Below are 20,068 nucleotides of genomic sequence, written 5' to 3'. Positions count from 1 at the left end.
TCCCACCGGGATAAATGTCTACTCGAGTCCGGATCCTGTGCCCACTGACCGGGATCATGGCGTCTTCGTCCCCGCCGCCCGCTTCCTCCACCTGGAACACCTTGGTGACCACGGCGCTCTCCCTGCCGTCGCTGGGGACGAGAAACAAACGCGTTTACTTCCCGGAACAGGCGGCAGGTGGCGCCCCAGCCCGGGAGAGCGGCGACCTGGAGGCGGCCAGGGCCTTCACCGTCACCCGGCCCGCGGGGAGGTGGATGGCCGCGGTGAACAGCAGCGTCCCGGGTCGCCTGGTCGCCTCCGGCCTGCTTCCGTCCAGCGTGAAGTGGATCTTCGCTCCCGGGGAGTCTGGAGGCAGAGACGCAGCGTGAGAACCGTCAAGAGCCGCTTCCACAGCACCAGCCACCCGGGTACCTGACGTGATCTCCACCGGCGTGGCCGTGTCTATCCGGGCCTGGGCTCTGGCCGCCACGGGAGCCCTGACGGGGATGATGTGCGGCGCGGACACGGAGCCCGCGGTCATGGTCTCTTTTTCTTCTTCTCCTTCTTCTTCTTCTTCTCCTTCTCTCTTCTTCTTCTCCTTCTCCTTCTTCTCTTCTTCTTCTTCTCTTCTCCTTCTTCTCTTCTTCTTCTTCTTCTTCTCTTCTTCTTCCTCTTCTCTTCTCCTTCTGATCCAGTTTCTAGCGACGCTGCGGATACAAACGCGGTCCAGCAGCGACCCACGCCATTGGTCCTTTACTTACGCCCTAGCAACGACCTGGGCCAATAGGAAGAGCTTGTGGAAATAGGGGCGTGTTCAAAAAGGGAAAAAGGAAAAGTTCATGCAGACTGAGCAGATAAAAGGACTCTGTGTTCTCGGGACATAAACATGCATGAGTAGAACTGCAGAATAATGAGCGATAAAGATGAAGGAAGACGCTGTCAGTGTTTCACAATGACAATCACGTCCCTTTCTCATAGCAGCCCTAAGAAGGACGGAGAAATGAGCACGTGTGTATATAAACACACACACCCCTGTAAAACTATTTCAAATACACTATCAATATGTTCCTGTTTCTAGTTAATAAAAAATATACATGTGAATATGAACTTAAATGTTCTGAACCAATTTTGAGTTAGAGGTGTAGTGTGATAGTGGACATGTCAAAATAAGATGCATCATTAACCAGCATCCACCAAAGAAAGACATTAACCGGTTGAGAAGACTGCTGTAGGTATGATTTTCTGCCAAATTAAATGAATAAAGAAAACCACGAGTCATTAATGTAATTTAACAGTGAAATCTATTATGTTTATGGCGGCTTTTGCATTGTGCAGGTCTATCAGGAGGCCATTTATGACCAGTACACAACTGCAGATGGAGACTGGTGACGTTTCGCTGGATTCAACTCTTCAGTCTCTCGGTTTTTTAGGGTTTAGAATTTTCAGTGCAACAATTTGACCGGTCTTTCTATGCCGGGCCTTGTGAACCTTGCAAGATACCCCCTTCCCGATGACCTCTAGGAGCTCATAGTCTTCAAAGGGGTTTCTAAACTGGACCCCAAGCGCCTCAATCTTTTCATTCAATTCCGTACCGGATTCTTCTTTATCTTTGTCTGCTACTAACGTCTCCCTTGGTGCATTTGACATTATATTTTTGAATATGTGGTTTATACGTGTAAAATCTGCTTAAATAGTTTTCCCATGATGCTTTCAAGAAGCCATTTCAAAAAAGACGTTTTAAATAAAAAGAAGTCTTTATTAAACTTTTTTGGATGATGTTTACAATGTTTACGTTTAAAAAAAGTCTCTTTATTAAACTCTTTATTAAATGTTTCTGGATTATGTTTACAAGAACACGTTTAAAAAAAGTCTCTTTATTAAACTCTTTATTAAACGTTTCTGGATGATGTTTTCAAGAAGCCACTTCACAAAACGTCTCTTTATTAAACTCTTTATTAAACTTTTTGGATGATGTTTACAAGAACACGTTTAAAAAAAGTCTCTTTGTTAAACTCTTTATTAAACTCTTTATTAAACGTTTCTGGATGAGGTTTTCAAGAAGCCGTTAAACTGCATCTTGAGGTTAAGTTTAATATTAATGAGATAGAAACGGAGGTAGTCGAGTTGTTAAGGAAGAAGGAGTTGTTTAAGCTGGGACGTTCTAGATTTTGAGGGCAGGAGAGTGTCATCACTCTCTGTAGAAGTTTACGGTCGACAGTAAAACGTTAGTTTGACTCAAAAAGATATGTTAACGTTTTCCACTAGAGTTTTTAAGTTAAGCCAACTCCTGGCAGAATTACATTAATTCAAAGCAATATTTTTGAGTATGGGGAAGTAGCTTTTTAGCCACAACAAAACACATTTCTAAGTTACATGAACTTAATAATTGTCAAAAAGAATGCAGGTATTTAAGTTGATCCAACATGATATTTTATTAAGTAGCTTTTTGGTCATAATAAAATACATTTCTAATTAAAACTAGAAGCCAAAATTCCAGGGGAAATTTTGATGGGTCTGTCCGGGCATTGGTCACAGCTGCGGGCATGGGATTTGTAAAATGGGGCTTCTTTACTGTGGTACTGCAGTATCACTTCAAAGAAGTTTTATTTTCCAAATCCGTTGTTTCTTTACGTTTGACGTCTTCACGTGGCGGTCGTTAACGTTCTTTTAATGTTCTTTTTTGCCATTCTCAGCACAATAATAAATGGTCGTCTTCCTGACCGACCCAATTAGTACGATCCCTATTATGATCCCTGCCAAAGAATTCCTATAATAAGGGCATTTTACTGTTTCCCAGGAAGGCTCTAAGTCTCTCAACACTACAACCTTGGTCGTTTGGTTGTACTATAACCTTGAGTAGTCAAGGTTCTAAGACAGTTGGATACTTGATGATCAAACTTTTTCCAAAAGAAATTAAGTTGCCATGTGCTGTGTCTTCTCTTGTGTCATGACCATCAGAAAAGGGATCCCCCAGAAATGAGGTGTAGCTACAGAACCTTGCTGTCTTTGTGAAGCAAGAAGCAGTTAAATGATTATAACACAATCCGAGGAAGATGAGGATGTCGTGTTTCTTTGTTTGGTGGTTTGAAGGTGGCTGAGTGAAATCAGCTGATGCAAAATACGTTCCACTGTTCCTTATGAGGAACAGTGTTATAAAATGTAGTAAGACCCTGTACATGGATCACCATTCTTTGACTTGAACACATGAAAGTGAATCAAAACAAGAGGTGGCAGATTGCCACACATTAAATATACTAATTTAAACATAAAATGAGCAAAGCTTCTTTCATTCAACTTTTCCAGTATTCTTACATAATCATCTTTATTCTTATCAATCTTCGACTATTCACCTTCCAGATTAACAGCAGCTAAAGAGGGCACTGCGTATGAAGTTCAAAACACACCAATACCCTCAGAACACAGAAGTAGAGGGAGAAATTAACCACAACTCAAATTCCTTAAAAACGTGCAAACAGCAGCATTTGTAGACTAGACACAAAACATGAGCTTTTGAAGAACATTGTTATAAAATTTGGTAAAACCCAATGCATGAACTGGCACCAGAAATATAGAAAAAAAGAACAGGTGCGTGTGTGATGTGAAACTTTCCCTCACGAAAGGTCGATCAAGTCTGCTCTAGAAAATACCAAACTTGAGATTCATTACTTTAGAGCTGGCTTTTTGTGCATCAAGCTCAAGGCATAGCTTCTGAAATACCTCAAAGGTCAATTTCAAGTGCTTGGGATAGGTAAGGTTAAGAGCGTAGATTACTCCCATGAGCAAAGCACAGGATCTGGCAACATCAATCCCCTCCAGGATCTTGGATCCCTCAACTATGATGGTTGCACGCCATCACCAACGATAGCAATCTTCATCACTTGCATTGCAAGGTCTGCGTTGAGCTCCTCCACATCCTTGTAAGAGAAATTAAAAGATGTCAGGATGCATAAAATACATAGCTCAAGCTCTTCAGGATGACATGCATAAGGGAATGCATGGTGACCATGTACTTCAACGCCTAGCCCACAGGAGACTGGTGCACAAGATTGAAATGGCCATATCTCTACCCACGAAGGCTAAAGGGTCCATGTATGTTTTGGCGTTGGATTTTTCGTTCAGGGGCATGTATTGAAAACAAAACGAGTGTTTATTTAATTTTCATTTCTAAGTTGAAAATGCAAGGCATTTTCACATATTCTTTACTATCAAATAAACAAAAATTTGATAAGGGTTTGATTTTGTTTTTGGAACAGGACCTTTGTAACAGGACCTTTTGTTCATTTCATTGTAATGTCTAAAATGAAAAAAATTAAAAACTTTGTTTTTAATGTTTTTGTTTTTCAACTTTTAAAAGAAAATCAAATAATAATACTCTAATAATACTCACCCCTGAAAGGAAAACCAGACCCTCATACAGACCCTAAAAAAGTACTCAAGTACTTACGCTGTACAGTTTGAAAAGATCCTCCTCCTTCTCTCCAAGATAGACTATGAGGCAGCAAATGGCAATTTCTCTGCGCTTTTCAACTGTGTTGTCCTGATTGATGGAAAAATAGATACGGTGTTCATTAAAAATCAGATTCAAGTGTAACCAAAATAAGAAGAATTTGAAAAAAATTAGTGTTGGTATACAATGGACCTTGATCGTAAGCCATATCGACATTTGACATGAAAACAGTGAGGCAGATTAAAATAAAGGTCTATTCAAAATAAATTTAGTCATTATACCTGCGAAGCACGTCCTTAATCTGCCTTATCTTCAGCCTGCAGCTCCTCCTTTTGACTGGGTCAAGGCCATCAGATTTGGGGTGCATTGGTCAAGCTTGGCCAGAAAGGTTGATTAAGGCTAACTGTTGTTATCCTCTTGAATTCTTCACATATCTGCAGGGCACAGCAGTGTAAAATACCCCAAGAGACATAAGTATGTATAAATGATGCAGAAATAAAACATGTAAATGTGTATTTGTATACATTCAAATCTAAATGTATTTATTTCTAATTTTTTTTTGTTAGTTGACTTCAATTTGTGAACATGTATCCACAATTTATCAATTCACAGTACAAAAATATTGATTTAAGAAACATTTTATTATCTCACCTGTGCCTCAGTAAAAGTGCAGGCCAGCGCTTGATGAAGTCCACTGATGGCGGGGCCTCTTTCACTATTTCCTCCCGACGAAGGCTGAACGTTTTGGCCATTTTCTGAGCTACCACCCTGGAGTTTGTCCCTTTTCATCACTTCACTCAGGAGCTCGACTCTCTCTTTTTTCCAAACTTTCACTACTTTCACCTGAAGCATGAGGGGGTAGGTAGTTCCACCTCAGCCTCTTTGGTTTTTTTAACATTCTTTGCCGGATATTGGTCATGTTTTGTTTTCCTCTTCAGTGAGTTTACTTCAACTTCAGGGCAGCCGAGACCTCTAAGCTTGCTTCTGAAATTGTTCATCTTATATTTTAGACGCTGCGCCCATCCATAGGACCCATTGAAGGACCCCGGTTCTTTCAGGCAGGGATGCTTTAGAGTCAGGGCCTCTGCAACCTCACTGATCTGCAGACTTGATGGATAAGCGGTATACTTATAAATAGCTTCTGCTAGTTTTCCAAGGATGTCAGGAAGCAGTGGAATGAAATCTTTTGTAGGGAGAAGAGTCCCATATTTTGGAAGCGCTCATTGGCTGACTGAATTTGGATCTCTGTGAGGTCAGAAAACCTTGGAATCGGAAACTGAACAGGCCAACGTTGGTAACGGTGCCCTTGACTATCTTCAGATGAAGAAAAAATCAGTGTGTCATTACTTGACAAAGTGCTCTTCAGGGGGATGATCAGTCACATTAGTCACATTAGTGTCAGTCACATCATTTAAGGTTAAGGTTACTGTAGGCTCTTGGTTCTGGAGAAACACAATCTTGATTGTGTCCTTGTTCTTAAGGTCAGTTGTAGATACAAGGGTGAAAAAACTCATCACCAAAATCAGCATCTTTATAGTGAAGACAGAAGTCTCTTCCAATGGAAAAGGTATCACGAATGACTGAAGGTCATCCACCATCTCAGGGATTCCAGATGGTAGTACGACTTTACGGACATCGTGATCTGCAAGGATCACTCGGAGTTGAGCCGATTGTGACATTATGCAACCTATAGATTAAATGTTTGTAAAATGTTTCTGTAATTCTTAGTACAGCTAAATGGTGAATAATGTAAAGAGCATATAAAATTTGATCCTTAGGTATGGAAATCAGGAGCCCATTAACTATATGCCATGTCTGAAAATAGTAGGAATGCGAGTTTGTATCATTGAATCTATGAAACACAAATGCTGCGCTTAAGAGTCATAATGGTTGTTCCACCAAAGATGTAAGAAATTAAGGGGACCATGTCTGATAGCTCAGCTGGCTCTATGACTTTCACTGGACCATTTTTCTCAAGCACATAGCTCCTCAGATGCTCAACTGACCAAGCAGTTATACCTTTCACTATGAATCCAACACTGCCCTTCAAAACCACAATCTGAATCAACTCCCCAAAATCTGGTAGACCACCAGTGGAACCATTAGCCAGGATCATTCCACTAGTGTACTTGGTGGCCCTGTAACACACACTTTTGGCTATCTGGACACATGTCTCACCAGGAAACTTGGCCAGCAGTGCTTCTTGGATATCCTCTCTCAGCACATGAACATCCACTGTAGACAGTGTTGTAGCCTGTAGTAAAGGTCTGACAGCTCTGGAATCATGTTGGTTATAAGCAAGCAACAACTGATGTTTCATAGCAAGTGACAGCAGAATATTTCTAAAGCTACGAGTATGTCTGACAACACGCTTGAAAAAGCTGTGCTTTGCCTCAAACCGCATTGTCCACAGTGACACCAGAGGACCATAAGCCCTGATAAGTTCTGCATAATGTTCAAGGAAATGGTGTTTTGGGATGAGGCGTTGCTCTGGGAAAACCATGAGAAACCTGTGTTTATGCTCAGATATCTTGCTGTCCAGGAAGCAAATGGTCCTCCTCTGTGTGGACTTGGTTTACAACAAGCTCAACAATGTCTCTGAGCACAAGAAGCACTTCCCATGCTGTGTCACCCTCAGGGATTTTCGATCCAACCATAAGTGGCAAGAGTCGCAGCAAAGCCCAGTTCTCGTGGGCATTGCCACCCACACTTTTCCGTTGGGCAAAGTTCACAGGGACAGGCTGTGGTGCATCGGTTTTGTCTGACCATTTATAGGGGAACTCTTTGATTCATTTGTTCAGCTCTTCAAGAGTGAAGTATTTGTTGTGAATGAATACTCTTAGGCACAGTGCTATTTCTAGGGGCACTATACCTTCGAAGAGATCATGCAACACATCAGGCGGATATCCAGACAAAACATGAAAATATTGCTTTTTCAAATGTGTTAGCGCTGACTGCAAGCAGACATTTTTGTACTTATGCAGCTTTTAAAGCTCATTTCTATCGTGTACATAACACACCTACACCTCCCGCTATTGCTGCAGCAGTTGTTACAGAATTCAAATGTGCAATTTCGCTGTATGCGCCAATTTCACACAGTGAAAGGACTTGTATCGCACTTAAAAGAGCATTTGACATGTCTTTTAAAAGAGCACACGACCTGTAACGTGTCCAGTAAAATGTGGTACAAATTATAGCTGCACGATTAATCTAATTACAGTCTGTGCGATTACATGAATGTAAAAAGCTGCGATTTAAATGATTAGTACATGGATTGAATAGGCAACATATCACTCATTCTCTCAAAGTTTGCGAGCTGACTGAAGTCTCACTTCAGTCAAATGTGACGTGTTCGGTCACACGACTTTCGATTCGGTTCAATGCAGACCTCAGATTCGTGACTTGCATAGACATATGGGTAGACGTACGTCAACGTCGCCGCCATATTGCGAGAGGCTCTGCTGTGGAGTGAAGCATATACATGTCTATGGAGAGAAGTGCATAAAAATGCCTCACTCTTGTGCTGCTTGGGGCTGTACAAACCGCTGTACGCTCCAAACCAGATCCCGCGGGATTACATTTCATAGGTAAGGCTGGACAATTGTTTTGAATATATTTGGCCATTATAAAATCCCGTTTTATAAGTCTTAACCTTAGCTAAGCTAGGCTAAGCTAGCGAAGCTATGCATTCCTGTCTCCAAACAACGTTATGGTTAAACGTTAGAACTATAATACGGGATTTTATAATGGCCAAATATAATCAAAACAGTTGTTTAGTCTTACCAGGGTTTGTTGTTCAACAGATTTTGAGAAAGCTGTCCTGTGTTGTGTGCCGTGCTAGTTTGTTAACATGCTGAACCGGCATCATATGATCAAAGCAGCACTTTCTCACATTAAACACACAGTGGAGGTTTAATGATTCCTTCTGAGGGGACAGTCTACAGTCAACATCAGGGCAAGCAGTCAGTGTATCTTTGATCAAACAGTTTGTCCGGGCCACAGTTTGGAATTGACGACCATCATTTCATGCTCTTGTCTTTAGTTGTGTCTGTCTTCCACAACCTAAGTCTGAACACTCTTAAATTACAGAGTGGCAACACAAGGAAAAGGACATGTAAGACTGTTCTGCTCCAAGTAGTTTAGATCCTATGCTGTACATATTTAATACCTAGCACATATGTGTATGTAGATAACATAGAGAGAGGAATGAGTGAAATATTTTCCGAAATGATTTATTGAGCCCATGTGTATACAAAAAAAACGTTTCTTTTTTATCATGGAGTGTATCATTTCACTGTTAAAAGAAAGACCAGACTGCCAGTTGAAGTCTTACTATTTTAACTTTCAGACATTGGTCAAGTTTTGTCTCATTAATTGCCATTATTAGTGCATAAATGGATATAAAGAGCAAGTGCCCTTTATCAAATTGCAATCGCATATCGCAATATTGATCTCAATAATTGCAATATGTCTTTTTTCCCCAAATCGTGCAGCACTAGTAAAAATACATTCACTGTGAAATCATCATTTACTGCTCACATGTACAGGAATCATAAAGCATGTTCAGAGGATAGCATAAATGAGATGTACAGAGAAACGATTGCCTTTACTTCAGCTATTACTGCATGTAAAGATGCTTCGCTGAGTTCAAATGATATCCCAACAAATATAGGCTTTGAAATGACAGAACATTTCAATGAGACTTTCCTTAGGAATGTATCTTTGTTCTACCTAAAACTGCAAGGGCAGCTTCTTCTTCCAGCTTCAACAATACAACAGTTTTTTACAACAGTTTTAAAATGTTAAATTTACAGATTGTTCTGTAAAGTTGTTTACATTTTTCATGCAATTTTAACATCATTGTATTGGCAACCACAGCTGCCAGTATTTTTTCGTAAAAATTATTATAATTTTTTTTTTACAGTGCAGTGAAGAGACAGCAGATACAACTGAGACACAGAGCTCACCTGGTTTGACAACTGCTAAACGAGGACTTAGCATGAAACGAACGAGAGGGTCACCGCAGCCACCACCACCATTACAACTACAGCTTCAGGGATCTTCAAGTGGACCAGTAGCATCATAATGGACACATATTTTTTTCTTATTGGACAACCACCTACCTGCACTGACACCACTTACAGACTCTTTCTTTTTTTCTCTTTTTTTTGTGTGGAGTTTTACTTGTGGGCAGAAGGGTCAAGTGTGTTGGGTGTCGACTGTAGGGTCTGTCAAAGCCCATTGAGACGTACTGTATGTGATTATGGGCTTTATAAGAAATAAATGTTGTTGTTGTTGTTTCTCTGGACTGGATCCTTCTCACCTTCCCCCCCGACAAGGGATTTCGTTTCAGAGGACGGGACCAATAACATCCATGCCATGTAAAAGCAGTACAGTACAATACTTACCTGCTGTGTCAAAATATCGTTGTACAAAATTACAACGATATTTGCAGCAGAGTCACGCCTGAAGAAGGTGTAAAAAGACGCAAATATTGGGACAGGTCCTGCTGCCAATCCGTTAAACTTAATCAAAAGCACGTTTTATTTTTTTTAAATTATGGACTCTTTCCTGCTAAACAGCACAGGGAAAAAACCAAAATGAAATACTTACTTAAGTAAATTCTTTAATAATTTCACTGCCAGTTCATGTTTTTTGGTGTGTGTGCTGTGCTGTGTTTGCATGGCATAGATGTTATTGCCAGGTGCCAGTTCTTGGATTTGGGCGGCGGTTTGTGGTCGGTCCCGATCCGACGATGGTGCCACTGCGCAAAGCACCGTCCCCACACACTGCTCCTGTCATGGCTGCTCACTCAGGGTGATGGTTAAATACAGAGGACAAATTTCACTCTGTGCACCGTGCGCTGTGCCGTGTGTCACAATGACAATCACTTCACTTTCACTTAATAGAGACGCAGAAGCTTTTATCACACAGATTTTATGAGTTTAACCATTTGAGAGCTGAACCCCTAATACCCAACCAATGCTCCAGCCTTGAAGCAAGAATATCATGACTGCATTAAAAACTGCTTTTAAATCAAGAAGCGCAAGTAATACACAGTTCCCAGAACAGCTCTGTGTAATGTAATGGAAGAGGGAACACTGCCGAGTTTAAAGAAAGTTCTGGACCTTGAAAAAACGTCATCTAACCAATCCTAATGAAGACACGCTGGAGAGACATCGATACCTATACATCGGGTAAGACCCGTGGCTGGGTGCCTACATCAACATTACACTTCCAGCCTTGGGCACCTCCTCCCAACACTCTGCTCATTTTGCACATGTTTGTCTTGTCCTGTGTGTCTTGTTTGAAATATCCCTATATGTACTTGATCCAGTCCACTGCACAATGCACAATACTTGTATATATATTAGAGGTGGGCATAGATTAATTTTCTTAATCTAGATTAATGTCACTGTAATCTTGGAATTAATCTAGATTAATCTAGATTAAAATGGCTCATTTGAATTCTGCTGAAGGCATTCAGAATATGTTTGCTACCCAAATAATGACTTAAAGTAAGTCTTTGAGAACGGGTTTCTCAAGCCAGGTGGCGCATTAGACCAGGGGCTCATCTCCTGTTTCCAAAATGCATCACAAACTACTTGAGAAAGCTGTTCTACTATGATCATTGGTGATGAAAATAAATTATGTTCAATAAGATGTACTTGTGTTTACCAACTGTTTATTCAGTTAAATAGCTGCATCCATGTTACCCACGTCACGTTTGATGTGGTCATTTCGCAGTTCGAAGACTCGTTCTCGCCCCCCTACAGTGCAATTTGGCTAGGTATACATCCGCGCTAAAATATCAAGGTGAAAGTCATCATAGTGTAGCGGTTCTTCTTCTGCGTTGTGGAACTTTTGATTTCGTTTCTTGAACCACAAATGATGAGCTGACACCCAAGAGATTTTCTGTGCAAAGTGTATTCTGTACAAAAAGCAAGGTCGCGTCAGAACATCGCGTCTTTCTGCACCTCTCTCTACAATATACAGTATTAAAAGAACATAAAAAAATATTCACAAAATAACACACATGCAAAATATTCCTAAAATGTACATAAATGAAAATGAAAGAATTAACTTTTTGCACCTCTCACAACTCACGCCATGTGTCCAAGAGACCTGAACCGGGTCTCAAAAACAAAATAAAAGTCTTTAGGAAATAAGAAAATAAAAGACAAGAAAGAAGAAATATACTTATAAATCTAGTGTAACCATTTAACTCCGGCACAATAGCTTGCGTAGTATAGACCCAGCTCCCAACCCAACTTTGTGAATAGATTAACATCGATATTTTTTTTTATCGCCCGATAAGAGTCTCACGTTAACAAAGCACGTTAACGCAGATAACGGCCCACCACTAATATATATATATTTCTTTTTTATTTATATGTATTTTACATTCGGGTGAAATACTGTCTGTGTAATACTGTGTATACTGTCTTACAGACAATAAATCTCTCTTGAATCTTTACAAATGTGACACTGTGTCATCTGGGCTTATGTCTAATAGAATGAATAAGGAAAGGCATGCAAATCAGATATTAGAGGAAAAGTAATTTCAAATCTATATGAGGGATTACTATCTCTTAAAACTAACTCAACATTGTACCTGAAAGCAAAATGGGAAATTGCTATATCTGATGGAGAGTGGACAACAGCCTCGAAACTTCAGTGGAAATGTACCAGCTCATATAAGTGGAGAGAGTTTGGCTGGATTAATAAAAACCCTGATTGCATATTCCATTACATATTTTATTTTTGGAGAAATTGTGGAAGCCAAAGTGTTATTACAATGTGTTATCACAATGTGTTAAAAAATATTTTTCCATGTCAAATTTACCTTTGGATAGTAAGATAATATTTTTGGAATTATTGATCAACAATGGTTGAAACAATACGTATCTAATAAATATCTTACTGATAGCTAGTTATAAAACAATTACTACGAAATGATTATCACAGCGGAGTCCGTCTTCGAGTACATGGATGAATATTATAATGGCAAGAGAGGTATTGATCTTCACCCTGCTGATATACCACATGGCCGAGTTGACCCACAGAAGGAGTGTTTAGGGCGGAGTCACCTGACATACCATCCACTCCCTGTACACAACACCCCATTATCAAGGGAGGTCACAGATTCAATAAGGATGGTGTGGAATCTGCATAGCGATATGAAGTTGAGCAGCTTGTCAGTGGACTTCATTCAGTGGACACCTCTCAACACTGCTCCCCCTCACTTTCTCAGACAGCCCAGTTTCTTCTGTGGAGATCTTCAAGCTCCTGGGTACTACCATCTATCACCGAGGACCTGAAGTGGGAGACCAATCCCTTCCATCCTCACGAAGACCCTGTTGGCTTTATGGTCCTACCACGACAGAAGAAGATAAAATCCTTTGGATTCTTGATAGGTGGGGAAAACTTGGGAAATTTCTCGGGAGGAAGACTCTGAATGATGTTTTGTCTGGCGATGAACTGCGACCGTCCTGGACTCTACCCAGCGAGGTACATGAACCGTTCCTCTCCGAGTATCTGTAACCAGGTGTCCTTCTGCTCTCCTTCCAGCTTCCTCATGTCTGGTAAGCGCGTCTGGGGTATGAACAGAAGCAGTGCGTCCAAGCAGGCGTATTCCAGCACACCATCACACAAATTGTGGTTGTAAAAGCCGCACCTTTGGTGTGGTGAGCATGTATTAAACTGCCTCATCTTCTCCAGGACCACATCCAGAGCTTGACGGCCCTTGCTGTCCTTTAAGTAGGGGTCATGTCTGCTTTCCAGCAGCTCGACCACTGCGTTCAAGTTCATCATGTCCATCGCCACATGCACTAGTGGCAGTAAACGTGGGCTTCTCTGAGGAAACTGTATGGTGAGATCCATTATAGATCTGTAGCTCCGTCCCTCCAGCGTTGATATTTTCTTCACGACTGGCTGCATTTCAACATCAGCTGCCATGGCAAAATTCCGACCTTCCTGGTGAATGAAGCGCCTCACCGGCGTGGTCAGAATCCTGTGCGGAGAATGCCGGTCCAGCAGATACAGACAGTATTCCACGTGCTTGTGGCTCATTGCCGCAACCAGTGCCTGCTAGGGACTGTGCATGAAGTTTCTACGCAGCTCCTCAAGCTTCGCCACTGGCTCTTTGTTCTTCAAAGCTGTACAAAATGCTAGTTCCATATTACTGATCTGTTTGAAGAAATGGGATATTTGTTTAAATAGAAGAGTGTGGGACTGTAAAGAAGCAATGGCTCTGCCCACATTATCTGACTGCGTCTTAAAGAAGACTGTTTACAGTTTTTCTCGATTGCTAAAACACTATAACCAATCTTTTGAACTAAAATTTAAAAACCATAATGCTATTTTTCAAAAAGTACACCCATTTCCCTGAACTATAAACACTATTCCCCTGCTTTAACACATGAGTCAGATTTGGTGAACTGTTACTGCAAAACTTTACACACAAATCCATACATTTTTCAGTGCTTACACCATGTGGTCATTTGGAAAGCACGAGCATTCAATAATGTTAATTTAAGTCAGCACAGCTTGAGCTCAATTAGCACACAATTAACCAAGTGGAAACACTAGGAGTCAAAATTTATCACACACCAATCAGAAACTTTGATGGGTAGATAAAAGGGCCAAAGTCAGCTCAATCAGGTTTGAAACAATGGATCCAAAGAGATGCAAAGGAAGAGGTCGAGGAGGAGGACGTGGTGAAGGAGGAGGGAGAGGAGGAGGAAGAGGAGCAGAAGGAGGTCTAGGACACCAGGGAGGAGGAGGAGGTCGAGGAGGAGGACGTGGTGAAGGAGGAGGGAGAGGAGGAGGAAGAGGAGCAGAAGGAGGTCTAGGACACCAGGGAGGAGGAGGAGGTCGAGGAGGAGGACGTGGTGAAGGAGGAGGGAGAGGAGGAGGAAGAGGAGCAGAAGGAGGTCTAGGACACCAGGGAGGTGGAGGAGGAGGGGGTCGAGGAGGAGGATGTGGTGAAGGAAGAGGGAGAGGAGGAGGACGTGGTGAAGGAAGAGGGAGAGGAGGAGGACGTGGTGAAGGAAGAGGGAGAGGAGGAGGACGTGGTGAAGGAAGAGGGAGAGGAGGAGGAGGAAGAGGAGCAGAAGGAGGTCTAGGACACCAGGGAGGAGGAGGAGGTTGAGGAGGAGGACGTGGTGAAAGAAGAGGAAGAGGGAGAGGAGGAGGACGTGGTGAAGGAAGAGGGAGAGGAGGAGGAAGAGGAGCAGAAGGAGGTCTAGGACACCAGGGAGGAGGAGGAGGTCGAGGAGGAGGACGTGGTGAAAGAAGAGGAAGAGGGAGAGGAGGAGGACGTGGTGAAGGAAGAGGGAGAGGAGGAGGAGGAGGAGAAGGAGGTCTAGGACACCAGGGAGGAGGAGGAGGAGGACAACAATGATGGCGACAAGGAAGGGGAAGAGCAAGGGCAAGGAGACAAGCGGTCTCAGATGAAATTCGAGCCACTTTAGTTGACCATGTCCTTCTCCATGGTATGACTATTAGGGAGGCTGGGCAACGAGTACAGCTAAATTAGCGTCGCTTCACTGTTGCCTCCATCATCAGAACCTTCAGGGAGGAAAACAGGTAGGTGTACTTGCAGTAAGACTGCTCTGTACAGTAACTTTTGAGTTACTAAACTCAAGTTTCTTGAGTTTCAGTATGTTTCCATTTATTTCCTGTAAAAAGGATGTGTGACAGTTACAGTAATGAGTGCTTCTATTTTTGTAGGACACAGAGACGACCACCTGGTGGAGGCAGGTTAAGGCTTTTGTCAGAGGAGCAAGAGAGGGAACTTGTGAACATGGTCATTGCCAATAATGTAATCCGCCTGCGAGAGATTCAAAGGAGAGTGATTGAGGATGATCAACATTTTCGAGGGATCAATGCCATCAGCCTCTCCACAATTGACCGCAACCCCCGAAAGAACCAACTCCGAATGAAACAGGCATACTGCATCCCTTTTGAACGAAACTCTGACAGAGTGAAAAACCAACGAGTGGAATATGTTCAGGTATGAGTTTTGATATTGTATGAAGTATTGTGTTCCATCACAGCATGGCAGTTTATGCTGCCATTTGTGCACTCTTGAACTGTGGTTCAGGGTAGCAATTTACTCTACTGTGTTATGTGTTTTGCAGAGAATATTTGAGATTGAAGGACGGCCTGTTCCCCATGAAATTATCTTTGTGGATGAGGCAGGTTTTAACCTGACCAAAAGGAGGAGAAGGGGGAGGAACATAATTGGCCATCGGGCTATTGTAAATGTCCCTGGTCAGCGTGGAGGGAATGTCACTATGTGCGCAACCATCAGCCAACGAGGGGTACTCTACTGCCATGCCATTCTAGGACCCTATAACACTGTGCTTCTCCTTGCTTTTCTTGATGGTTTCAGACAACATATGTTCCAGCTGGACTACAGGGAACCAGCACAGTCAGAGCAGCCTCACTACGTTGTTGTTTGGGATAACGTCAGCTTCCATCATGCTGCTCTGGTTCATGACTGGTTTACCAATAACCCAAGGTTTTCTAACATCTTTCTGCCTGCATACTCTCCCTTTCTAAACCCGATAGAGTTATTTTCGGCATGGCGGTGGAAAGTGTATGACAGAGAACCTGATGTCCGTGTTCACCTCCTCCAGGCCATGGAAGAAGCCTGCCTAGACATATCAGCATTTGCATGCCAGGGGTGGATCAGGCATGCAAGAGGATTTTACCCCCGCTGCCTGGCTAGGGCCAATATAGCCTGTGATGTGGATGAGATTCTCTGGCCTGACCCAGTCCAAAGACAGGATGCTGAGGTGGAATAATATTTTGGTGTGTGTTGTACTGTACATTAATAAAAATGGGCCACTATATATACATTGGTTGCGTCTTTTGTGTTCATCACGTGAAAAGGTTTTTGAGGGGAAGAACCACAAGCAACATAACTAGCCAGTTTTGGAAATATTGTTTTTAATTTATTGCACCAATGTGTAAGACTGTTGTAGTGTGTGTGTGTGTTTTTGAGACCTTGTGTGAGCTGAAAATACGATGTTTGGAAAATTATGGATTTGTGTTTACTGTTTTGAGAATACGAGGCATAGTTTCAAGAAATGTGTTTAAGCAATCGAGAAAAACTGTAAAATGTGGACTCTGTCCGGGAGGGACATTTAAACTGAACCTCAGCAGAGACATGCTGTAAGATTTTGTCAGAAGAAGCAGAATTCTACTGGAAACATCAAACATCTCAATATACCTTCCATAAACTGCTGTAGGTTTGACATGTAGTAAATACAGCAGGAGTGCAGGTCCTCTGCACATTATCATTGCATCCAGACATTAGGACCAGTTGGAAAGAAAACCACGAGTCATTAATGTAATTTAACAGTGTAATTTATTATGTTTATGGCGGCTTTTGCATTGTGCAGGTCTATCAGGAGGCCATTTATGACCAGTACACAACTGCAGATGGAGACTGGTGACGTTTCGCTGGATTCAACTCTTCAGTCTCTCTTTTTTTTAGGGTTTAGAATTTTCAGTGCAACAATTTGGCCGGTCTTTCTATGCCGAGCCTTGTGAACCTTGCAAGATACCCCCTTCCCGATGACCTCTAGGAGCTCATAGTTTTCAAAGGGGTTTCTAGATTCTTCTTCATCTTTGTCTGCATTATTGCCCTTGTTCACTTCGCCAATCTCTGAGTTGTCTGTAGTAAATACAGAAGCAGTTCAGGCGCGCTGCACATTTTCATTGCATCCAGATATTAGGACCAGTTGGTGGGACACCATGTTGATCACCAATAACCGCCACCAGCATGACTGTTTCTGGACTGAACAGGTCACTTCTCCCTGAGTCGTGTGTGGTGGTACATGCACAATTTGTCCATTCTCATTTGCCTCTGTCAACAAAAAAGTGATGTTAGTATTCTTTCATGCATACCATTCGTATCACGAAATTGACCTAATGGAAGAACGTCCTGATCCTCCCGAGGACCTTGCAGTGGTGCACACGTTTCTTTAGCGGTGAGTGCATTCTCAAGAACTCGTGCTACAGAAGCTCCTTGGACGACGGTCTCTTGGATGGGTCTAGGTTTAGAGTGGCCTGCAGAAAGCTGTGAAACGCTGGAGACCATCTTCTCTTCTTCTTCAGTTTACGCACGTCCTTGAGTATTTACGTCCAGTACTCAGTTAAAGAACTTTCACTGAGGTAGGGAAAAGGAAGGCAACCCTCAGCCAGTTCCAGTAGCGTCATTCCCAGGGACCACACGTCACACTTCTCGTCATAGCCATCGTTTGTTGCTGCCAGCACCACCTCGGGGGCCATGTAATGCGAGGTTCCAGCGATATCTCTGTTCTTCGACTTCCTGATACGTGTGACCAGGCCAAAATCTGCAACCCTCACATCACCAGTAGAGGTCAGTAAAATATTATCAGGCTTGATGTCCCTGTGCATGTACCCTTACTAATGAAGATGACAGAGACCCTACAGGACCTTTATTGCCACGAACGCAATCTGTTTTTCTTTCAAGGACCCCGTCTTAACGTACACGTTGTAGAGATCTCCACCTGCGCAGAGCTCTGTGCAGATGTAGATATCACTGTGCCAGTAGTATCGGCCTACGATTTTGGTGATGTTCTGATGGTGTAAACTCTCCAGTCTGTTAGACTCCAACAAGGAGTCCATGTAGTTTCTAGGCTGGCAATCTATGATCTTTATTGCAGCCAGGTGACCTGTTTGGTAATGCCTGGCCTTGTAGATCTGACCAAATCCACCATCTCTGATGCATTCGAGGATCTCGTAGTCGTCACAGGGGTCTTTAAACTTGACGCCACTATCTTCAAGCTGCTCAATTAATTCCGTTCTGGATTCTTCATTTTTGTCTGCATTATTGTCCTTGTTCACTTCGCCAATCTCGGAGTTGTCTGGTTCCTTTTGTTGTGCAGCCTCAACCTCGTGGACTTCCTGAACTGCGTATTTCATCATCTCAGCCTCGTGCATCTGCCGTGACTGACCTCTGTTGCGTTTTTTTCTAAAGAACTCCTAAATCATCTCTATTAACATCTTCTTCCGTGCTTTTGACATTATAGCTTTTTTCTGAATAGTATAAATGTATAAAATCGTATTAAATAGTTTCTGGACGATGTTTCCAAAAATCCATAAAAAAAAAAGTCTTTTTAATAAACTCTTTATTAAATTTTTCTAGACCCCCAGCTTTTGAAAGAAAACCTTCCACACCCGTGATACAAACTGGGGGCCCCGATCCGACTGGATGTCCTCCGGAATCCCGTACACCCGAAACACGGACTGCATCAGAGCCTCAGCCACCTGCAGGGCAAAAGGAAGACTAGGAAAAGGGACAAAACAACACCCCTTAGAGGACCGGTCTACTACCACTAAGATGGTAGTGTATCCGTTTGATTCCGGGAGGTCCGTGACGAAGTCCACGGCAATGTGGGACCACGGCCTTTCCAGAACCGGCAGAGGTAATAACTTCCCAGCAGGAAGAACACGAGGTACCTTTGTGACCGCGTACACAGTGCAGGAACGCACAATGTTCTGCACGTCCCACCTCATGGCAGGCCACCAGTATTTAGCGCTAAGCGCTGCTAAGGTCCGACTCACCCCCGGATGCCCAGTAGTAGGTGAGGTGTGAGCCCAAACTACCACCTGCTCCCGCAGTGACTCCAGCACATAGGTCCGGCCAGGAGGGCATCCCCGCAGCACAGGGAGACCCTGTGCCAGTCGGGAAATCTCCTGGTCTAAATCCCACGATACCGGGGCCACCACGAGATACGAAGGCAGAATGGGCTCATCTCCCTCAATGGTAGGTGGTGCAGGGAAGTAGCGCGACAGGGCATCAGCCTTGTCGTTCTTGGAACCTGGACGGTATGTAATAGTGAAGTTGAACCGGGTGAAATAGAGGGCCCACCGGGCCTGACGCGAATTTAGCCGCTTAGCCTGCTGGATGTATTGGAGATTCTTATGATCGGTCAATACCGTGTCTTGCCCCCTCCAACCAATGATGCCACTCCTCTAACGCAGCTTTTACAGCGAGCAATTCGCGATTCCCAATGTCATAGTTTCTCTCCGCCTCCGACAGCTTCCTAGAAAAAAAAGTGCAAGGATGTAACCTTCCCAGGGACCCATAGCTCTGTGACAACACCCCCCCTAATCCGACCTCGGAAGCATCTACTTCCACCACGTTGAGCCCTCGGTAGTCAATGCAGGGCCGGAGTCCGCCATCCTTCTTCTCAACAAAGAAGAAGCTAGCGGAGGCAGGAGAACGGGACCGCACGATATATCCCTGCGTGAATGACTCGGCCACGTACTTCTCCATTGCCCGAGTCTCTGGCTCAGACAACGGATACACGCGCGACCAAGGATGTGTTGCTCCAGGCTGGAGATCTATGGCGCAATCCCAAGCGCGGTGTGGGGGAGGCTCGAGGCCTTGGAGGTAGTAAACACCTCCACCAAATCAGAATAGTGAGGGGGAACAGAACGGGCGAATCAGCTAAGGGGCTTTCAATAGAAGTAGAACTAACAGAAACGGGTGCCAAATTGCAATGAGAAACACAAGATGGTGACCACGCGGTAATAGTGCTTTTGAACCAATTGATGCTGTGGTTATGCTGGCGTAGCCAAGGTAGTCCCATCACCAAT

At 43.1% G+C, this 20,068-nt stretch overlaps 2 protein-coding genes across 11 annotated transcripts in view; one reads left to right on the top strand and one right to left on the bottom strand.

The window, feature by feature from the left end:
* LOC114785670 (double zinc ribbon and ankyrin repeat-containing protein 1-like) overlaps nucleotides 1-545 on the bottom strand; it is an 8,630-nt gene extending 8,085 nt beyond the window's left edge. For 2 of the 3 annotated variants that reach the window (XM_028972171.1, XM_028972172.1), the window contains exons 1-2: nucleotides 207-545; nucleotides 50-131 (exon numbers count right to left, since the gene is read on the bottom strand). In XM_028972171.1, coding sequence (XP_028828004.1) covers nucleotides 50-131; nucleotides 207-520 — 396 coding nt within the window. In that variant the 5' untranslated portion in view covers nucleotides 521-545. The remainder of the gene's footprint in view (nucleotides 1-49; nucleotides 132-206) is intronic. The other variant, XM_028972173.1, reaches the window with a different exon arrangement.
* Nucleotides 1-20,068, top strand: part of LOC114785606 (NACHT, LRR and PYD domains-containing protein 12-like) — a 438,381-nt gene that overhangs the window by 202,597 nt on the left and 215,716 nt on the right. The window lies entirely within an intron of this gene.

Source organism: Denticeps clupeoides, chromosome 3 (genome assembly GCF_900700375.1).
Source record: "Denticeps clupeoides chromosome 3, fDenClu1.1, whole genome shotgun sequence".
Taxonomy (NCBI): domain Eukaryota; kingdom Metazoa; phylum Chordata; class Actinopteri; order Clupeiformes; family Denticipitidae; genus Denticeps; species Denticeps clupeoides.
This window is presented reverse-complemented; position numbering and strand designations above follow the sequence as displayed.